Here is a 20,500-nt window from a genome sequence, read left to right on the forward strand (position 1 = left end):
ACGAGGCATCTGCCTAGGGCCCCGCGCTTCAAGGGGCCCCGCGCTTTTGATTGATATGGTAACTAGGCAAGTGACTTTAGATCCCAACTAAAACCGTGTGATCGTGGCGTGAGGGCCCCGCACATGCCCTTTGCCTCGGGCCCCGCGGGGGCTAAGAACGGGCCTGCTAGTGATCTATGGATGATTTTTATCTACAGGACTACAGACAAGTCTATTTGAGTGCTGATGCACCTTCAAGCTAGTGGTCTCGTTTCTCATGCCTGGTGAACTGCAGCACTCTCTTTGCTGATCTTCGTTGCCACCCTATATTTGTACAGCCTAACCCGAAGTAAAAGCTGGGGTAGCTATAGTGGCAGTAGACAAACAGGTGTAATCCCTGCAACTCTACCCTTGCATCTTTTCAAATGAACTTTTCTGAGCAGATGACTCATTACACATCTATTCGCGTATGTGGATTACTAGACTTGAATATGGATTAGTGTGCGTTGCATCATCAAGTACTTCCAAAATTTTTGTACACAGAATTGAGTGTGTGAAAGACAGAGAGAAAGAATAATAAGATGACGAAAAAAAGAAAGTGACAGATGTAAAGAAAAGGTAAAATGAATTTCAAACATGTTAGTCCTTCATTTCTCCATCAAACAGCATATTCTTACACAGGTTTATGCTTACATTCACATACATTATGCATATAATGCTTAGGATTTGAGTTCAACCATGTTTATTTCTCAAATAAAAAATTGTGCACATACATCTCACATTACAATATAGTATGGAGGATTCTCCATTCCAAACAAAGGAAAGAAATGTTACAGAGACAGAGCTGTGTGTGGTTTTTATAACAAGACTATAAACAACAGGAAGGGTTACAGGAACAGAGGGGTCAGCTTAATACAGAGTGGCCTGAAATAGAATTTATTTACAAAAGAAACTTCACAGCATGGACGTACTTCTGTGAATTCATTTATGCACATCTGTTCATGCAAAGTTTGAAAAAAAAAATGGAAATCCTATTTCGCTAAAACGTGTACTGCCCCCCAAAAAGTGCATTAATGTACAGATGGTATAATAAACTTGCTTTGGCACATGTCCTCTTTGTTCTGAGTTTTCTCTTTGCTAGAACCAAATGATACAGGGGACACAACCAAATCTGATTAAACCCACTAAACACATGTAAACCAAATATAAATCTTACAACTGAGAATGCTGAATTTTAAAAAAAAGGAAAGTAAAAGATCATACAATGGTCAAGGAGATAAACAATTTGTGCTGATGTCTTGCCATCCTCACCATTTCACAAATGACTGACAATAGCTGATCATACAGTCCCACAATCCCACTTTCCTTACAAAAAAGGAAAAGGCCATTTTCTTTAATAAATCCACTTTTCTTGTCAAGGCAACTCTGCACTTAGAATCAGAAACTTCACAAAAACAGGTTTTAAAATATATTTTAATATAAAAAAAAATGTAGCACATTTGAAATAATTATAACAATAATAATGTCCAACAAAGCGCCAACCTATGCAAGACATTGCTGAAAAAATTGCCCTTGCTCACATATATATATAAAAACAAAACCATTTACAAATGTGTTATGTACAACCATTCCAGAACATGCATTTTCTTTTCTTTTTTCTTGCAGATTGCATAGCCAACAGCAATTGGTGTACTGTGAGGGTGTGGGAGAAATGGTCCTAGCAAAATGCAGATCATGGAATCGATGGTCATGGAACGATCTTCACCTTTTTTTTTTCATCTAATATGTTCATACCTCTGAAACCAAACTGACAATCAGGCGTTCTGTCTTTTAAAACAATATGCTATACAAAATCCACATAAAAGAAACATACTACTGTTGCCAGCAAGTTACCATGGCAGCAGATTAACCGGTTGTGCACCTTCAAACCTTATCGTGTTAAATCAAAAGCCACTGTTCAAGTAACATTGCCATGTTTGTCATCACAAGTCAGTTCATGAAACCACAACACGAATAAGCTACACAGGTTGATGCTGCATTCTGTTTCACACTTGTGCAAGAGACAAGGAGAGACAATGTAACAAATATGGATGGACTTGTTTTCGTTAATCTTCACCCCTTTGTTCTTAAGTGACTAACAACTTTCAAACTAGTGAGAAACCAAAGCATATGGCCACATCTAAGAAAAAATACAAATTCTGTTGAACACAGTTTTCCATCAAATTCCTGTACAAATAATAAAACATACACAGCTGCTTGATTTCATTAGCTCACCCTACCTCATACCAAACACTGAAATGGGTACTAGGTTCAGTGTGTCCACCATATTTTGGAAAAAGTAACAGGCATGAAAGATGCGTTCCAGAAGTCTTGTATCAAGCCAAATCCAAGTTACCTCTATAAATGTGGCTTTAAGACATGGTTAAGAAACTAGTGGTTAACACCATCTATCTTTGACATCTCTGCACTGCTCTTAGGTGGGTTTTTGTGTTTATTGCTTTGCCCAGTTATCAGTAAAGCAACCGAGAAGACTAAGTTCTAGATGTCAAAGTTCAAAGAACAGGTATGGTAGCTGATAGTTGCAAAGAAGTACAGCACCACAGGGGACTGAAAGGGAGCAAAAAAACTTAAATGCAACAGGTGATAGGAATTTCAGTGGTCATAATGCGGCCAATTATGCTAGTTCCTGTCAAATTTTGAGAAGAATCTGATGAGCTGTTGACTTTCATTTACCATATAGCACACATCTAACCAGACAAGTTTAAAATGTACAAGAAATGAGGTTAACTTGTAAGCAAGTGTGATACTAATTCTGACAATTAGCCTGATCTTATGCAAGTCACAACCTTTCTAAACAATGCACTTCTATCAAATGCATCTCTTGAATTTCTCCTCTACATGCTGCACGTTTATTCCTGAGTTTTTTTCATCCACTGTATGTTGCATATTTATCAGAACATTTCAAAACTAAATGCAAAATTAAGGGTGTTACTAATATTTTACACACATCTGTTGAGTGTTTTTAAGTGAAACTGCAAATAAAAACTCTAGGTGGTTATCTCAGGAAGACATTTTAAAAGAGCCAGATATAAATTCCAAAGCTGTCACCAGTAAAGTTTTTTAAAATTAAAGTTTGCAAGAGACAGTTTAGCTTTGAATGCTTTATAAATAAAGCCCTCAAAACCATCTTTTCAATACAGATTAAAGCAAAAAAGAAGTGTTCTTTAATGTTGGTCTCTGTTGTAGCACAAATTCCCTACAGCATTCACTGCGTAAGCATCATCACGTCCATCACTAGTACTGCTTAAATAATACTCCCATGATAATAGTACTCCCATGAGTTGTCATAAATCCTTTATAGGACACACTATCCTTTCAGCTATTTGCTCCCCACACCCCCTGTGGTTCTTTATTCTTCTTCAGTTCTATAATTTTCTCCTTGTAATAAGCCATTTAATAACACTATAAAGTACAGATGTGCATTCAGATTTTCAAATGAACATGAACATACATTCTCCACACTTGCAAGTTCACACAACACAAAAATGAGATCTCAAGTTAATGTAGACAGAAAAAAAAGGAAAATTAAAATTGAGGTATTCACATATCTTCTATAATGTTAGCACTCCAACAAAATTGTTTTCTTACAAAAAATTTACTTTTTGTGCCAAAAATTAGGGAGAAAGCTACAGTTCTAAACAAACCTTACAAAGCTAGCTTGTTTTTGTCCAAACTTGGATGTGCAAAATGAATCAAACTCAAAACTTCCAACCACAAAAATGAAAAAAGGTAACAGTTTAGTTGAAAAGTTTGTAACAAATGCTATATAAAAACCACACCGTCATAGCATGAAAAACAAAATGGGCCAAGATGTTTGGTAAGACTGATGAGGTTAAAAAATGCAATGAAACAGCAACTTACATGTCACATCAAATTTCTTGCTCTACACAATATAGAGATGAAGAAAACACACCAGTGGAATAATAAAGTGACAATTTTTTCGTTTGCATGAGCATTTTCCCTTTTTTCCCGAAAACACCGATGTACTCATTTTACAAAGCGGCTGATTTTTGTCTCGGTGAAAAACAAATAGCACAGTGAGGAGAAAAAGGTAAGGCTAGCTACTGGAACATGACTTGAAAAAAAGTGGGTGGGGGAGAAGAATAGTTAACTTATTTGGTTTCAACATCATCATAGACTGTGCTTGCAATCTGATAGTATGTTGTGATGACAGCAATAAGGACATTAAACCATTTTAGTTAGGATAGCCAGCTTCTGCATCAAAATAATCCACATCATGAACTGCAAGATGAAGCCTGCTGAAATCTGAAACTGCATCTATAAAGACTTTATGAGGCAATTTGATCCTCTAAGTCTACTGAAAATAAAACAATAGCTCGCCACCGCAACACAACACATTAGGTTCAATGTGTCGTCAGCCAGTGTGGACTGTCCGCTCTCACCACCAGCAGAGCTAAAAACTTCAAGATTGCAAATTTGTTACTAACCATGATTGGGAATCTGTAATCTGCTGTTATAGCATCTGTAATAATGAACTGGAAAATACAGTCTATAAAAACATTACCATGACGTGGAAAAGTGAGGTTATATAAAATTATGCTAAAGTTAAAGATGTTTGGAGTGTTATAAGGAAGGGGAAAGCATCGACTGTAAACGTGTCACAGAAGAAAGATTTCTTTGCTCAATTTTAAACAAAATAATGTACCTCAGGTAAGCTGTTACCTTTCAGGAAATAATTCCTTTCTGACCTGGAATGCCAAGTGGTCATTCTCCAGTATTTTGGGACAAGATAGTTCGTTATTTTAACTGCCATTGACAGATGCTGGTCAGCCTTTGTTTCTTCCCTAAATCTCTATATTGTGACCTTGCTGGATATGACATTTAAATGGAAATGGAAAGCATATTTATCAAGCTGGCAGGTGCTTGAGAAAATGAAGACTATCAGCAAACTAAAATATCAGCTGCCTCAGTACAATAACACCGTGACCACCTCATTATATACAGTCACTGGGAATGGGAAACCCAGCTTTGTTTACAACAACAAAAAAATTTGGGGAAGTAATAAAGGAAGGGGAGGGATAATAACGGTTCAAGGTTCAAGGCAGACAAGGAGTGGGCAAGAAGAAAGGATAAGTTGGGACTGAAAATTTGAAGCAGTATGTTTGAAAGAAAATGGGCAGAAATTATGAAAGTTGCTGAATCAAAAAGCAGGATGGAAAACGTGATTAGTTCCCAGGGTTACCAGATGGTGACGGAAACAAATCCACACCAAAGGTCCAGCTTGTCACTCACCCATACAGTTAATGAGACAATTACTGGCATTTAAAGGCATGCAAAAAAACCCACTGCTGCATATAGGAATGCACAAAAGCCATTGAGCTTGCAGATGTGAAAACCTTTCTCTCAGAATATTCCTTCATGCAACCATAAAACTGACTGTCGAAAGCCCAAACCTGCTAACATAATGCTTATCATATTTACAACCCACATTCTCATCTTCTGCTTTAATTCCTCTGAAATCTTTAAGGACAGATTCCTATAAAGCAACTTAGCTGTTTCATCAAAAAAGCAGCACAGACCATGAAAGGAGTGAAGAGAAAATATGAAAAAAAAAAAAAAGAGCCAGCAGGTGGAAAATAAGAAAAAAAGCAGAACAGCAAGAGAAGTTGACTGATTCTCAATGAAAACAGAACAACAGGTACTGGAAAGGTGCTGGCAAAACTCCAGCAAAAGAAACAAAATATCTAGCTGTCAGCTGAGCTTTCTGTGGAATAAGTCATAACAGCACATATGAGCATTGATGTTATTATTGTGACATGCTTAACACTGATGCAGCCACCTGGCAGCAATCATAGTTATAATATAACAATTTTTTCTCAACTTTCTTCTGCTCAACTGGCAACTGTAGAAAGCCTTTTCTTGAGAGGAAGAGTAAGCATGGCTCAGCGATCACAGCCAAGAGGCCCACCGGTTCGATACCCATGTCCAGAAACTTACTCCAGTTAACCCAGCTCTTAGGAATAGGTATCTGACTCCACAGAGGGTTGGGGAAGGTAAGGAAGGGAGGGAGAGAAAATGGGCACCGCCCTCACCTGAAGCTAGGTTTCTAACAGGTTGCTCCCCAATGGCCTTTTAAAAAAAAAATTCAGGGGATGACCTTGACCTTTTCTTGGCAGAGAAAAATGCTTCAGTTTTACACTTCAGAATATAAATCAACAATCAAGTCAGGTGACTAAATTAATCAAAAGTTGATGGTTTCACTGCAAACATTGCAAGATAAATTAAAGGGATCACATCACTATTCTTTCACTATAAATAAGTGACTTGAAAAACAGTCTGAAAAGAGGTGAGTTTTTTTCCCCAGTCCCAGCATACCTGCATACGTCATATTTTGCAAACAATGATTTGTTTCAGTTTTCTATCTAAACAAAATGCTTCATCAACAACATGTGAAATGGCTATATTTAGTTTTGTCACTTGAAATGTTCATTATTCCAACCATTTTATAATGGAGTTTAACTCAAGAAAAAATAAAAACAATGACTATAATGACCATAGAATGAAACAAATCCTAAGATACCAAATTCAATAAAATTGGGTTAAATTCTGTTGTCAGTTCCCTACTTCTCACTAAACTACTACTGCCATGACAATTTCACATCATTAAAAATGAATACAAAAATTTCAAACCATTTCTTCTTGACCCATGAGGAAAACAATTCTCTCAAGAGCAGTTACAAACATTAATTGTGACATTGAATGGACATATTTCTCTTGCTGCAGAGGCGCTTCAAGCAAGGAAAGAATAAAACACAATTCCAACCCTTTTCCCGCATCACCATCAACAACAAAAAGTAATCAACCTTTCCATTCCTGAGTGCATAAGTCTGCAAACCTTTCCCTCTCCATAATCCGGTAATTCAACGTTATTGTGCAAGCACCTATCATCTTCTGAAAGATGTTGGGATGCATCCTCTAACTTGTGAAAGCCCAGATTCTCTTGTTCTCTTAATGCATAAAATTAATGTGTGGCCAATGCCCTAAGCATGAAAAATCTGGCCCTCGACATTTTTGGCATGAGTGTCAATGTCATGGTCACAGAACAGGCGGGAAGGAGCAAAATAAGGTAAACAAACAATGGTCGTCCTTGTGTTGTGTCAGGAATGAAAAGGTTGCCACATTTATGGCAATCTTTCAAAACAAACACCTCTTTGCACCTATAACAATATTATTGCTTTTTAGATAATCTACAGCATCAACTACTTTTATACTAAATGTCTAAAAGACTTTTCTAGACATTGTATGTACAGCCATGCTTTCTTTCATGTACACAAACAATAAACAATAGGATTTCTGCTAAAACCTACACCTAGGATCACAGTGTTTCCATTATCAACAGAGGTAGCCTGTTAAAAGTCATCATTCAACAGTTGTTATTCAAAAATAAGCTGCACAGGAAATGGGATTTAAAAAAAAAAAATAGCGAAACCCTCCTTCATTGTTTCGCTATCCCAGATACCCTTTTTTTCATGAAAAGTTTAAAGTAAACCTGTCTGCCTGTTATAAATATCTCAGAAACAAAGAGAACTGAAAACATTGTGCTCATAATTGATGGACTATAACTAAAAGGTTTATGAAAGTACACAGGAATGATAGAGTGTCCTTTCTTAAACCTGTAACTACTAAATTTTGTTCTCGATGGACTTCAAGTGTACAAAATTTACTCATTTTCTACCCAATTTAAACTAATCAAGCCTAGAAAAAATCAGTGTTTTTTTGTCCAACACTCCAGCAGTGCTGATTCAAAAAGTCAGCAACTCACTGCACAGCCTTTAGCCAGTTGATTTTCATGAAACCAACACACTTTGATTCACGAAACAGTCATCAACTCTCCAACTTGTGGGGGAAGATTTTCATTATTTTGTGGTGATTCAAAATTCTAGCCCCTTCTTTCCCCAAAATGACATCTATGCTAATTTAAAAAGAAAAGGATTTTATGAATTTTACAGTCACCATTATTTTAGCAGGCTCAGAATTCTTTATCGCAAGTGCAAACAGAAGCAAAGGCTCAAATCAGGAGTGACTGACACCACATAAAGATGAATAGAACCATGCAATAAATACTTCATGCAAAGAAAAAGCATGCAATTTGCAGATTGATCATTTAAATTTGCTCTAAAAATTCAGTTTATTTACATTTTTTTTTTTTTTTTTTGCGTTTGGAACAAGGACATCCATCATCCGTCAAAGGACATAAGAAATGCCAAGGACATAGATTATTCTTACATTTAATAGTTTGAATACAATATAATGAAGAAACAAAAAAGTTGACAAACAAACCTGTTTATCCCTAAATTTCAAATGTTTAAACAAGTAGAGGGCATTTACAACTGCAGCCATTTAGTAGTACTCACCCCTTAATTATGCTGTTAAAGAAACTTAGCAATGTATTGTCTCTAAAGACTAAAATAGATTTTGCACACAAAAATTAAACTGATTATTGTATTTACTTAGGAAAAAATCCCAAAAAGCCTGATTTCCCAAATATTTAATGAAAATAATCATTTTCTGTTGTAAAAATGAATTGCAGTTCTGTAATTTCAAAGCCCTTGAGCCTCACACATTTTTCTAAGCCAAGAAACATCCTCTAAAATTTCCAACTAAACACAATTTTCTTAGACAATGCTCACATGTTGTATCTTAAAAACTCTTGACCTGATCTTTTCTTCATTTACAATCTGTTAATCAAGAGCCTTGATGTTTGGGTTTCTTTTCCACGCAAACAAGCAAATTTTCAAGCAAGAAAGCTTTTACCTGTTAATGATTTGTGTTTAGAATAATAAATACCTTTTAATTAGAAATCTACCATCTTGATTTCTATGCATGTGAAGCCCTGTCATTCTCACTAACCCATAAACTGCTAGTGCTAACTTAAAGTAACTGGAAGAGGTTCTTATTAGCATCTACAGCAGCTTGGCTTTCCAAATCTGTCATCAAAACAAGACACTACAACATGAATGGATGTTTTCAGTATTTTTATTGTTTTTTGGCTGTGCTGCAAGCCCTCCTTTAGAACACTCTGAAAATGAAGACACATCATTACCCTTTACCAAACAAAAGTCTTTTTAAAAAAGGAAAAAAGTACTTTAAAAAAATCAGAAACCAGCCATTATTTACAAAAAAATTATATGAATGCATTTGTGACATTAATTTCATTGGAGAAAAAAGCATTCTAAATGTAAATTAGTTATACATGTAGTTCTGCAATTGTGGAGAATTTAAAAAAAAATTGTGATCTTTTAGTGTGTTCCAAATATGGAGTGAAAAAAAAAATGTAATTAAGGCCAGATAGCTATTTCAGTATAGATTTTAAGCTTACTTCGTGATTACTTATACAAAATTCATTGACATCTTTTGCCTCTAGGCGCCAATAGCTGCCTAGCATTTCAATGGCATCATCAAACCCTTTTGAACACAGATTAATTTTCAGATCACATCTTCAGAGGCCCAATGATAATGGTTTCAAAGAGGAACAGAATGTTTAAACATACTACTTTATGTGGCCTGTACGCAGCTTTTGTCACATGAATAATTTACCTGAGATGAATGGAACATCTTTTTTTCCTAGAAGCTCTAATAAATGATTTGTGACTGTAATCTGATCCTCTTCATATCACTCCCTATGTTCAGCTGTATTATCACAACAAAAGCCAATGTAAAGTTGGCTTGCCCACTCCCTCCAGCTGAAGAAGTGAATAAAAATACACCAAAGTCTGATTCATTTTAGAAAACATTGGGGAGTAAGAGGAGAGATTAAAATTTCAAAGCCAAAAAGCTCTGAAATTTATCAAACTAAGGTTTGCTGGAAAAGTTGTTGTCTATCATGATTAAACACAGATTAAACTGTTTTCATGGAGGGAGGGTGCCAGAAAGAATAGAATCAAGCCTTTGTGTGATGTCAAAAAGTATAAATGCAGTACTTCGTGGTGCTGACATGCAAAAAAGATTAAAACACAAATAATAACTAAATAAACACAAAAATTATATAGCCCTTCCCCTCAACTTCCTAAATCCAATGCTTTCTTTACTTGAATGTTATTTATGTCTATAGACATCACTTGCATAGAAATTCAACATTTATGCGAGAAGGGGGAAGAGAGAAATTCAGTATGTTTCACAACAGGGCACTGTTCCTTAATAGAGTGGTCAGACACAACCAGGTGAACAAGCTTCATACTAAGATGTTTCTCTAAACATAACTGTGTGTATCTCTTCTTTCAAGGAAAGACACTTACAGCACAGTTTGACACATCCTTTCTACAGCCCAACTTGTATAAAGTGGTCCTTCAAAAAAGAAAACCCCACACTGTTTAAAAAGGTAAAAATGGAAGAACTCTAAACTTTTATGCACAAAAATGTACCTGCTGTAAGATGTGTAGATGTTAAAATTATTATATAAAGGGAGATAAGATGGCATGCAAAAGTAACCATCCAAAAGCATGTCAGACAACAAACATGCTTTTGCAGAGGATTTCATATTTAAAAAAAAAACAACAGATCTTTGAATAATAGCAATGTCATACATCAACATTTTTCTATTATTGGTGTTCATAATGGACAATTCACTTAAAAGTTCAACATGGTGAGTATAATTATGTAGTAGATACATTCACAAGTTTACACCATCACAAATATAACAAGATTCTTTAAGAGAATGATATAAAAATGCCAGAGAACATCCATGTATATTAAAAAATTCCAGAACAGGAAACCATACTTGGATGGACAAGAGTATAGGCTGTATAGAAACCGAATGCATAAAGTGATATCCACAAATTTGGGAAGAAGATGGAAGAATAGTTAGCAGGAAAATTAAAAAAACTCTGTACACATACATGATAAAAGCTGTTGTTCTTCTTGGACAGATATTTATATATTTAAATATATATTGCTGTGGGTATTTTTCAGTGTGTGTGACATAAATGTTTACAATATAAAGGAAAACTGCATGTACATCACCAGGGGAAGGATTTTTTTTTCAAAAGTGCCAAGGGCAAAGAAATTTACATCACATGGTTAAACTTATCTGAGTAAAATTCATTATTACAGAACAGGTGACCATGATCATTCATAGTTAGAGCATCAACAGCCAAGCATGCAAACAACAAGGAACAAAGATGGCTTCAACGCCAGTTTTGGATGTGAAGAACACACAAGAGTGAGACATGTTCCCATATTATTTTGTACATACAGATCATGAATAATTTACATGAACACAACGTGTCACAAACTGCAAGTGTAAACTTAAAAGCTCAAGCAGGCATGGAATCAGCGTGTGTGTGTCTGTTGTGCATGTATGCATGCACATGCTTACACATGTGTTCATATGCATGTGTATACATGTCCCTCAAAAATGGATTGTAAAAAAATTAAGACTATCTTTATATCCTTCTGTACAGTATGTATATATGTATTGATGGAAGCGAGTGTAAACTACATGCCCATGTAAAAGATGAATGTAAATTAAACAAAGGAAGAGAAATAGTACTAAGAGGAAGATGAACAGGAGGGATATGTGGTTACATAGTAAGTGTGAACATGAGTAAAAAATATTACAGTAATTACAATGTACAGCTGTTCAGCAAGATGAATAGCTTGAAAACTGGGTAACCAGAAGCCTAGACTTTTTTAAAACTCAAAATCAGTGTGACTGTCATGAGACAGAGTTACAAGAAAAATTAACGAATAGTAAAACATTTGCACACAAAATAAAAATTCTAAATATCTGGAAAGATACCAAGTACGATCTTCATTGAAATATTACAGCTCTGCTTTAATTAGCAGCATTCTAAAACCATATTTCCTCTGCTTGATGAAGTAGGATTAACCCACATGAAAGCAAGCTAAATGGGTATTTTTGAGCTTTAATATTTTGTGCAGTATTAATTTTCTCAACTTTCATCTTCATGACAACTGATAAAAAATTTAAGATAATAAAAGCAGCCACTGAACAGCAGATTGTTGTGCCATGTTTTCAGGCAGTTCTTCATGTTTATACATAGAAGCAAAGATAGTTGCAATGCAGGATACGGAAAGGAAAGTTATGCATCATTTAAATACAAACCTGTGAAAAATGCATCTATTAAAGAGTCCAGCAAACAGCGCCAAATAAAAAAAAGCATCCCATTTTCACTTTGGTTTTGCCAGTGTAAAAGTATGCACTAAACTGGAATGAAAATGCATGAATGAAGTGTTTTGAAGATGCCTACAGAAACAACACCTCATTAGTTCAGTGGGAAGTAAACTAACAAATTTATCTTCACTTTGAATGGTATTCACACACAAAAAAACCTCCCTCACAAAAATTAAAATTTCATGCTAGAAGAACATCAATCAATAAAACAACAGCAAACAAAAGAAAACCCCATTAAAAAATTAAAGAATGACAAGAGTTAAAATGACAACAGTAAAACAACATTTTTTGCATTTTTGTTTCAAAAACATGAATGTGAAGCAAGACAAGAAATGTCAAATTTTATGTCTGCCATTTTATTCATGCATGCTACGTTTTGGCTAAAATGCTAAAGAATTACACATTGAGTAGCATACTCTGAATTCATTCCAGAAGGAAGCTGCAACATAAGTCTTTTCAAAAAGGGCAAACATGTCTTACCACACTTCAAAGCACACACTTGCTCAAGTACACAATAAATGGCCTTGAAATAAAAAAGCATTGTTCTTAAGCATGTTTTTAATATGTAGTCACACCCCTCAGCATCTCTATGATGTCTTTTGAATGAGGCGCGGATGGGCAAGGTAGCAGAGCAAATGAAATGAGGCATCCACAACAATGCATTGTTTGTCTCCTCAAACACAAACACTGCTGCAAGAGCAACACTTTAGTCAGCAAAAAAGATGGATTACATCGGCCAGAGTAACTGGTGGACTGAATTCTCTAACAGCAAAACTCTCTCCCTGATCTTTTGTCATCTAGTCTGGTCTCCTTGGCAGTTGCCTTCCAACAAGGCTTGTCAAAAATTCCGGCCAGTCAAAATCGCCCCTGTGAGACTGGACTGAAAGACACAACAATGTTGTTATGTTAAATTTGCAGCTAACAGAAGTGGAATAGCATAAAGGATAGAAGAAGGTAGCACAAGTAGTAGTGTTTGAGTAAGGAGATAGGAATAAGGAACTTAGCTGGGGTGGAAGAGGTAGAATGAACATATTTTTTGGTTGTATACATCTCCCCTCTAGTCCCCCAGTGGATGCAGGAATGAAACATTTATAAGTTTAAGTTTAAATAGCCACATTTTTTACTTTTAAAACTTCCAGTACAAAAAAAAAAAAAAACTGTGATCATTCACAAGCTGTTGATAAAATATGTAAAAAGAAGCAAAAGAAAATAACATGAAAAAGAAATGTGATGAAACAGTACACGACATCTCAATCACAAAATCACTTGATGTTCTTGCTTTAAGTCTGTTATTACAATAAAGATTCTATATCTGCTATGCTACATTATAAGTCTTCTATAACAAAGATGCTGTAAGTCTGCTATATAACAAAGCGTAACTTGAGAATACAACGTGCTCTTTCCAATAACCTACTGCTCACTGTTGTCCGATTTTAGTTAAACCTCCATAGTTGCTACTGTTAGCAATGTCGCTTATCCCCTATTCACAGTTAAGAATCTATTATTGGACACATCTTATTCAGTTGTTATCATAAATAACATTCTCAATATTACAGCCTTTTATTAAGCTTCAAAGTAACCACTCCCCCAAATTACACAGCACAATCCCTGTAAATACTAATTGTTGGTATGACTTGTTGGTATTATTATAGGCGTACTCTGTATATAGGTATGCTATGGATCCAACTATGTCACAGTTCTGTTATACCTAGCTTTAAACATTTAGAAATTTTAAGCAGATTAAATTTTTATCTGGAATGCATGCTTATAACCAGAGTTCATTGGATATGGTACCTTGAGATCATTATGTTGTAGCTTGATTCAATGGAAGCCATTTGTGAAGGCAGCTGGTATGAGCTGGTGAGACGCCTGTCCATGATTGAAGAGAACAAGTAGGCACATGTGCAAACAAGCCAAGAGGCCAGTATTTAAAAGAAAAGGTGAACCAACAAACAAGCAAGCAAGCATTGAGTGTTTCTGGGAAGTGTTTTTAGTTACAACTATGCACACCTTTTTGGAAAACTTTTGTCTTTCACTAGGACAGTTAAAAATACTCAAGCAACTGCCAGTAACTATAGTTTATAAGGAAGAAGATTGCTGCATTAGATCAACGTGATAAATGTTTGTCATATCATACTTATTTGATTTTAACATGCCAGAAATAGCCTTTGCAACAAACTGTTGCTTAACCTAGTGAAAAGCTGGGAAAGATTTGATAGTGTGAAAGCACTTATCTAACATCCTGCCTGTAAACCTAACATAATGTTCCTAGAATAGATGGGAAGGAGGAGTGGTGCACATCTTCAATCACATCCTCTGCAAAAAGGATGGTTGGGGGCATAAATCTGCAGCCATTTTCACTTTCTCTCTTTTGCTAACAGCAAATGTAATGCAAGTTATCAGTTTCCCAATGACACAAGCTATATTTACTAATCTTGAAAAGCTAAACTTAAACATGACATGACATAAATAATTACACAGGCAGTCTATAATGTAATGGGAGTAATGTGTGTTCTGTTGAAATTTATGGGATTTTCCCTCTTTTGTGCAGCATGGCAAAATTGAGGTTGCTTAATAGTAATAATAATAACAACCAGCTTTTATAAGGCACCTATTCAACAGGGACTAGGCACACGAACATTCAAAGTCATGTACACCATTCATGAAACGTAATAAACATATTACCTTCCTAGCACTAACAATCATCAAATACTCATTCAAACAAAGCAATACCAGACAATACTACATTCAGAAATAGTCCTTTTAAGCTAGGATGAGTGTCGAGCATTGCAAGGTAAAGAATTCCAGAGTTTAGGTCCTGAGTATGTGATTTACGCTTGAAGGAACCTGGAGACAGATAACGATTGTCACGGGAAGAATGGAGACAGAAAAAGTGAAGTGTAGAGAGAGACCAGACTAAAAGAGTGGAGTGGATCTGCATCAGCGATACCGTTAAAGCAAAATCAAACATTAATGTATGTGATGTGCTCAGAGAAAAGCACCCAATGCAGCCTGGTCATAAAAGGACTGAAATCCTGACAGACGTGTTCTGAGCATTTGGCATGAAGCGGGGTATTGAATACTTGATTGCCTTGCATTTGCAACAGTCCAAACTTCCTTTTACTCATGTTAAGTGGAATAAATAAAGAACTTACAGAACTTGGGAATGGAAATGTACTTGAATGAGAAAATCTGAAAGAGTTATGTTTAAAGCTTGTAAGTGGGAAAAAACCGAAGACAGATGAGGGAGTATGACTGCAGACAGACTAGGCAGTAGAGCACAATTTTTTGTTTTTGCTTAAATCTTGCCAGATTGATAGATTGATAGAACCCATGCAGTCAACTTGTCAGAAGAATTTTTAGGAAAGTAAAAGTATTTTTTAAAAAGTAATAAAAAGTCTTTGCACATATGCATGCGCAAGCATGCGTGGGCATTCATGTGTGCTTTAGAGAGAAAATATATTAGTAGTTTCCTACTCAGAATACATCATATGCAAGCATTACAATTATCTGTTCTCATAGTTATTTCTCCATCCTAAACAAATATTTTATCCACTTATCAAACACTGAAAGATAAAACTAAGGTAGACAACACTACAGTAATCCTTTTACTGATTATTTCTAGCTTATCCACAATTATTTTGTCAACGCCTTAACTTGAGATGCTGGGTCTCCAACTGCTAAATTCATCCATAGGAACACAAAGCCACAGATCACACCCATGTTAAATTAAGCAAGCAGTGCAAACAACATTCACCAGAAATCAGCAGAGCAAAGTAATACACCAAATTTGTAAAAGAAAGAAAAGTAAGTCTTTGGGTGTTTGCCAAGCTGCAGACAAGGGTCTTAAAACAGATATGAGACATTAGTTGTGCCTTCCACGTGGGGGTCCTTTTAAGCCAAGTAAATGGAATTGGTGCAACAGCGCTGTTAGCACTGTGTAAAAGACATAACAGAGTTTTATTTTGGCACAAGATAAATGTGGTGGTGCTAAATTGTTTTTAAAAATAAAAGCCAGAACACAGTCTTGATTTATGTCCGATAACAGGAGCGATAAAGAGGAGCTGTGGATGTATGTGTGAAAGTGCATTTTACATATTCACGTTGACATCTGCTGCTGCCACTTTGAAAAAAAAAAAAGAAAGAAAGAAAGAAGCAAATGTCTCTGCTCTTCTACCTCCAAAAGAAACATACTGAAGTTGCATCAATGCCTAAATTTAAAATCTGATATCAGATAAAACCCCCAAGGGTGATTTTTGGAAAAATTGATGTAAGACACATCTGGTTCACAATGATCAAATAACTTCAACTCTGCTGCCAGCAATCAGTTCAAACCACTACCACAAAGGTGTGCATATCCACCACTTAAAAATATTTACATAATAAAGCAAACAAAGAAGCAGAAACACTCACATTATTAAAAAAGGTTACTTTAAAAAGCACTGACCGCTAGACTGTGGCCCATGTTGCCCATTGGAATGCTATGTCCAAACGTGGTTGGCTGGGGGCTTGTGGCTGCCTGCATAAATCCCACGCCATCCTGTGTAGGTGCATACAGCTCCAAAGGGCTTGGACTAGTGGCTGTTGGGAATGGGCGGCTGCTTACAGGTGAGGCAGCTGTGGGAAAAGCTTGGGCCGTGCCTAGAGTGTTGATCATGGTTGCAGCAGCTGCTTGTTGAGTGCATGAGAAAAGAAACATGATGACCATGACAAGGCAAAGACATGCACATAACTTTCTACCTGGCTAGGACAAGGCTGCTATTGTGTACTGTAAATAGGTGACCCAGATTATTTTCTTTTAATTTTGAAATAGTTTGTGGCTATTTGAAAAAGACTGTAGAAAACAGAAACGGAGTGTGATTTAAAACCCTTTAATCAAGCCTCAAAATTATGGTAGTGTTCTTGACGCAGCATTCTGAGTGTTAAGTATCATGTTTTCAATCATCTGTTTAACAGTTAGCACACCCTGAGCAACATCTTTTATGTGTTCAATTCCTGTCACCTCAAAAAGTGTATTCTTGGGCAATCAAACTTTTCAACTTCATTTTGTGTTCCAATCAAACCACAACGGTAGAGCATTCAATCCTCTTTCCATTGTTGCCTGCCTTATTGCAAGACTGTTGTGACTGGTCACCTGCCATTCTTATTTGTAACAAATGTTTGTACAAGTGGCTTATTGTTGAGGACTGCAGTGCTTGTATCATTTAGTCTCAATAGAAAAAAATAAAGACCCTACATATTTCTGTCAGACCTAAATGGCTGGTCCTATAACTTGTACAGTATGGCAGTTTGAATTTTCTGACTGCGTGCAGTTTTCTGAAGAATGTGAAATGGCAAAGCAGTAAACGGAATGTCTGCCTTTTACACTAATGTGCGACCTTCCCCATATTGTTCTTTTAAATTAACTTTATGCTAGTACTTCTTGTACCTTTTCACATCATTTTTGTCCATCCATGAAAGTAAGAGTTGTTCTTTTAAATCAAGACATTACTTTCCTTTGGCTTTCGAAAGTTTTTTCTTTTGTTTATCTAAAGTCTGTATATGTTTTGTGGGAAATGTTTTCAAGATCTGGATGTGTGTAAACACAAATTTTTATCATTAAGTGAATGTTTGATGCCTGCCTTTCTGCTTAAAATTATCTTCCCATTAATTTTGTAATGCTTTTTGTCCATGTGACAGCCTCGTTGTGCATTTTTATGCACGAATAGAATGAAGCAGCCAAAGACAAGATAAAAATTCTTTCCTACCCCACCCAGGACAAATGGCTGCAGATTCATTACATAATCTATGAATTAACCTGGGTGTCACTAGAACTGAGGAGTCTGAGGAACATATGAGGCACAGACTTTCAAAGGTTGTTGCATATTCCAACGATGAAAGAAAACAAATGTGCATAAAGGTAAACAGTTTGTTAATATTTGGAAGATTTAAAGGGCAGGCACCCTAACCATACCAAATACCAAGCAATTAATGAACATAAAATGCCACTCATTAGCAAACAGTCAGACCACAGCTGTTGAACCAAATAGCAAATATAACCACATTTTGAAATTATTTGGAATTTTCTGTAGGTAAAACTGTCTTGCAGGAAATCTCAGCTACTTTTGCATTTGGCTTTACGAGCAATCCCCACTATGAAGCTAATCACAAACAGAATTTTGCCTAAAGCACAAGGGAGTTACTAATGGCAAATTTCAAATCATGCCCAATTGCTGAGGCACTTTTTTCTTCACTTCTGCTTACAATTACTGTACCAACATAAAAAATTAGAAGTTTTTAAAAGATATTCAAGAATTTCTAGCTGGAGCTTATCTACTTTTGTTTTGATTTAAAAAAAAGAAAAGAAGAAAAAGCAAGGGAAATTATCCTGGTCAACCCACCAATGCTTGTGGCTCTGGCGAAAGGTTCCCGGTGGAGGGGTGACGTGCTGATGGGGAGGGGGGTTTGCTCGCTGCGCGGAATGGCCGCTGTGGCACCCACGCCAAAGTCAGCGTATATGGTCGGGGAGGAGGTGCGGTCAGCAGTAGGGGCTGCGGTCAGCTGAGGAAGTATGCCGTAACCAGGGAAGCCTACCAGACATAAATGAAGATATACCTGTCAATCTTTTTTTCCCTGCTACACTTGTGTCACCAGTCTTTTATAAAAGCTTCAGTTCATTACAAATGCAAGTAGCCTGTTTAGCAAATGCCTCCAAACAAACTGATGATTTACCCCCCAACTTCCTAAAAGACCTGAAGAGTGTTTCAACACACTCCCTGTCCAGTTTTCAATTCTGCTTGATCAAATTTCAATTTATTAATTTGCTTCAAATCAATTTACAGATACATGTGCTGTCTACTGCACAGTGTGAAAATACTTCCGTTGTTTTTAATTTCTGTTTTTTATATAAATAAATTTTATCATTGTACTGACTTAAGAGTTATTTTAAATGCTGTGTAACTTCAAGCTCTGGACAAACAATGCTCCTCATATTATCTTGCAGAAAAGATTGAAAATTAAGAATAAGAATTCACTTTTTACTAAATGGCTCTCTCATCCGTAATTTGAATAAATCTTGTTGAATTTTGTTTAAAGTAAAAGCTTTTTTTCAGATTTTAACTTTTTAAATTATTTAATAGCATAAGGTATATAAGCTTTCTTTAAATAATAAGTTAAGCTTCTTTCAAAAATTACTTACCCATGTTAAGAGTAAGCATTTCAACATTTCCCATCAAAAGACACTAATATTACAAAAGCCCTGTAAGGGCTACAGAAAGGGCAGAGTAAAAAAAAAAAGCTTTCATTATAACATTCACCATCTTTGTCTGACTGTGTGACCTTTTTATATCGTTTCTAATTATTATTATTTTCTGGCAAAAGTGACCTTGGAACAAATTTCAGCTTCCCTGGTATTGGCTAATAGCCCCCTCTTCACACACACACGCACAATCAGGCTACATGTGCAAATGCACTAATACTATTTCAATAGTAAACTTCTACCAAGCAAAGAAGCATCTATAACATGAGGGAAAGGCAAAACATGAGTAACTTTCTACAGCACTAGTATAAAGTTATCGGGTTTCCTTCTGACATCTTCCTTGAAAGAGAAAGAACTTCAGAAATTTACAGTTGCTACACTCTACAAAAAAAAAAACAAAAAACAAAAAACAAAAAAACCAAACAATGAAGTGCTGTGTTTGTGCTACAGATATATCTAGTCTACAACTGTCTATAACTCATGCAGATTTCTAACAAAAGTCCGACATTTAGTTGCCAACTCTACAACAGTGCTACCTCTACGAGCAAGCAGAATAGAAGAATGCTGCATGTGTGCCATGAAATGGGGGAATTGCTCAATACAATACCATGCATAATGCAAAGGACTTGCCAAAATTTGTCCTCAAAGTTAAATACTAATTTGAAAAATATTGACAACAAAAAGTGAGTCACAGAGAACCAGTCATAACATCCATTTGCTGAAGCATAACATTCCAGTGTGGTTTTTCAATGATACAAGACTAGCTTGTCTCTGGAGGTAGGTTTGTGATGAATTCCATTTGTCATAACATCAACTGACATAAAGCATAACTATATATAACATGGCAACTTCATTAGTGTCACTCATAAACACTAGGTTTATTATTTTCATTCAAGGCTAACATAGTTAAGAGAGTATAGTGTTGCAAGCATTTCCAAAGATTTTTCTGAATCACCAGAAGCAGAAATGCTTTTTTGGAATTTGACTATTATGAATTCTAGATAAAGGTTATTGCCAAACAAAACGCTTGCAACACTGATTCATAGGCTACATGAATCACTTGAATTTCT

General features: G+C 35.9%; 1 protein-coding gene across 6 annotated transcripts in view; it reads right to left on the bottom strand.

Moving 5' to 3' along the window:
- Positions 1 to 704: 704 nt before the first annotated feature.
- The window catches only part of LOC112562263 (RNA-binding protein Musashi homolog 2-like), a 134,653-nt gene continuing 114,857 nt past the window's right edge, over positions 705 to 20,500 (bottom strand). For 4 of the 6 annotated variants that reach the window (XM_025235386.1, XM_025235385.1, XM_025235388.1 and 1 more), the window contains 4 exons: positions 18,574 to 18,762; positions 16,641 to 16,861; positions 13,988 to 14,062; positions 705 to 13,073 (listed from right to left, as the gene is read on the bottom strand). In XM_025235386.1, coding sequence (XP_025091171.1) covers positions 14,015 to 14,062; positions 16,641 to 16,861; positions 18,574 to 18,762 — 458 coding nt within the window. In that variant the 3' untranslated portion in view covers positions 705 to 13,073; positions 13,988 to 14,014. The remainder of the gene's footprint in view (positions 13,074 to 13,987; positions 14,063 to 16,640; positions 16,862 to 18,573; positions 18,763 to 20,500) is intronic. The other 2 variants (XM_025235389.1, XM_025235390.1) reach the window with 1 other exon arrangement.

The sequence above is a fragment of the Pomacea canaliculata genome, linkage group LG4, assembly GCF_003073045.1.
Source record: "Pomacea canaliculata isolate SZHN2017 linkage group LG4, ASM307304v1, whole genome shotgun sequence".
NCBI classification, from domain to species: Eukaryota; Metazoa; Mollusca; class Gastropoda; order Architaenioglossa; family Ampullariidae; genus Pomacea; species Pomacea canaliculata.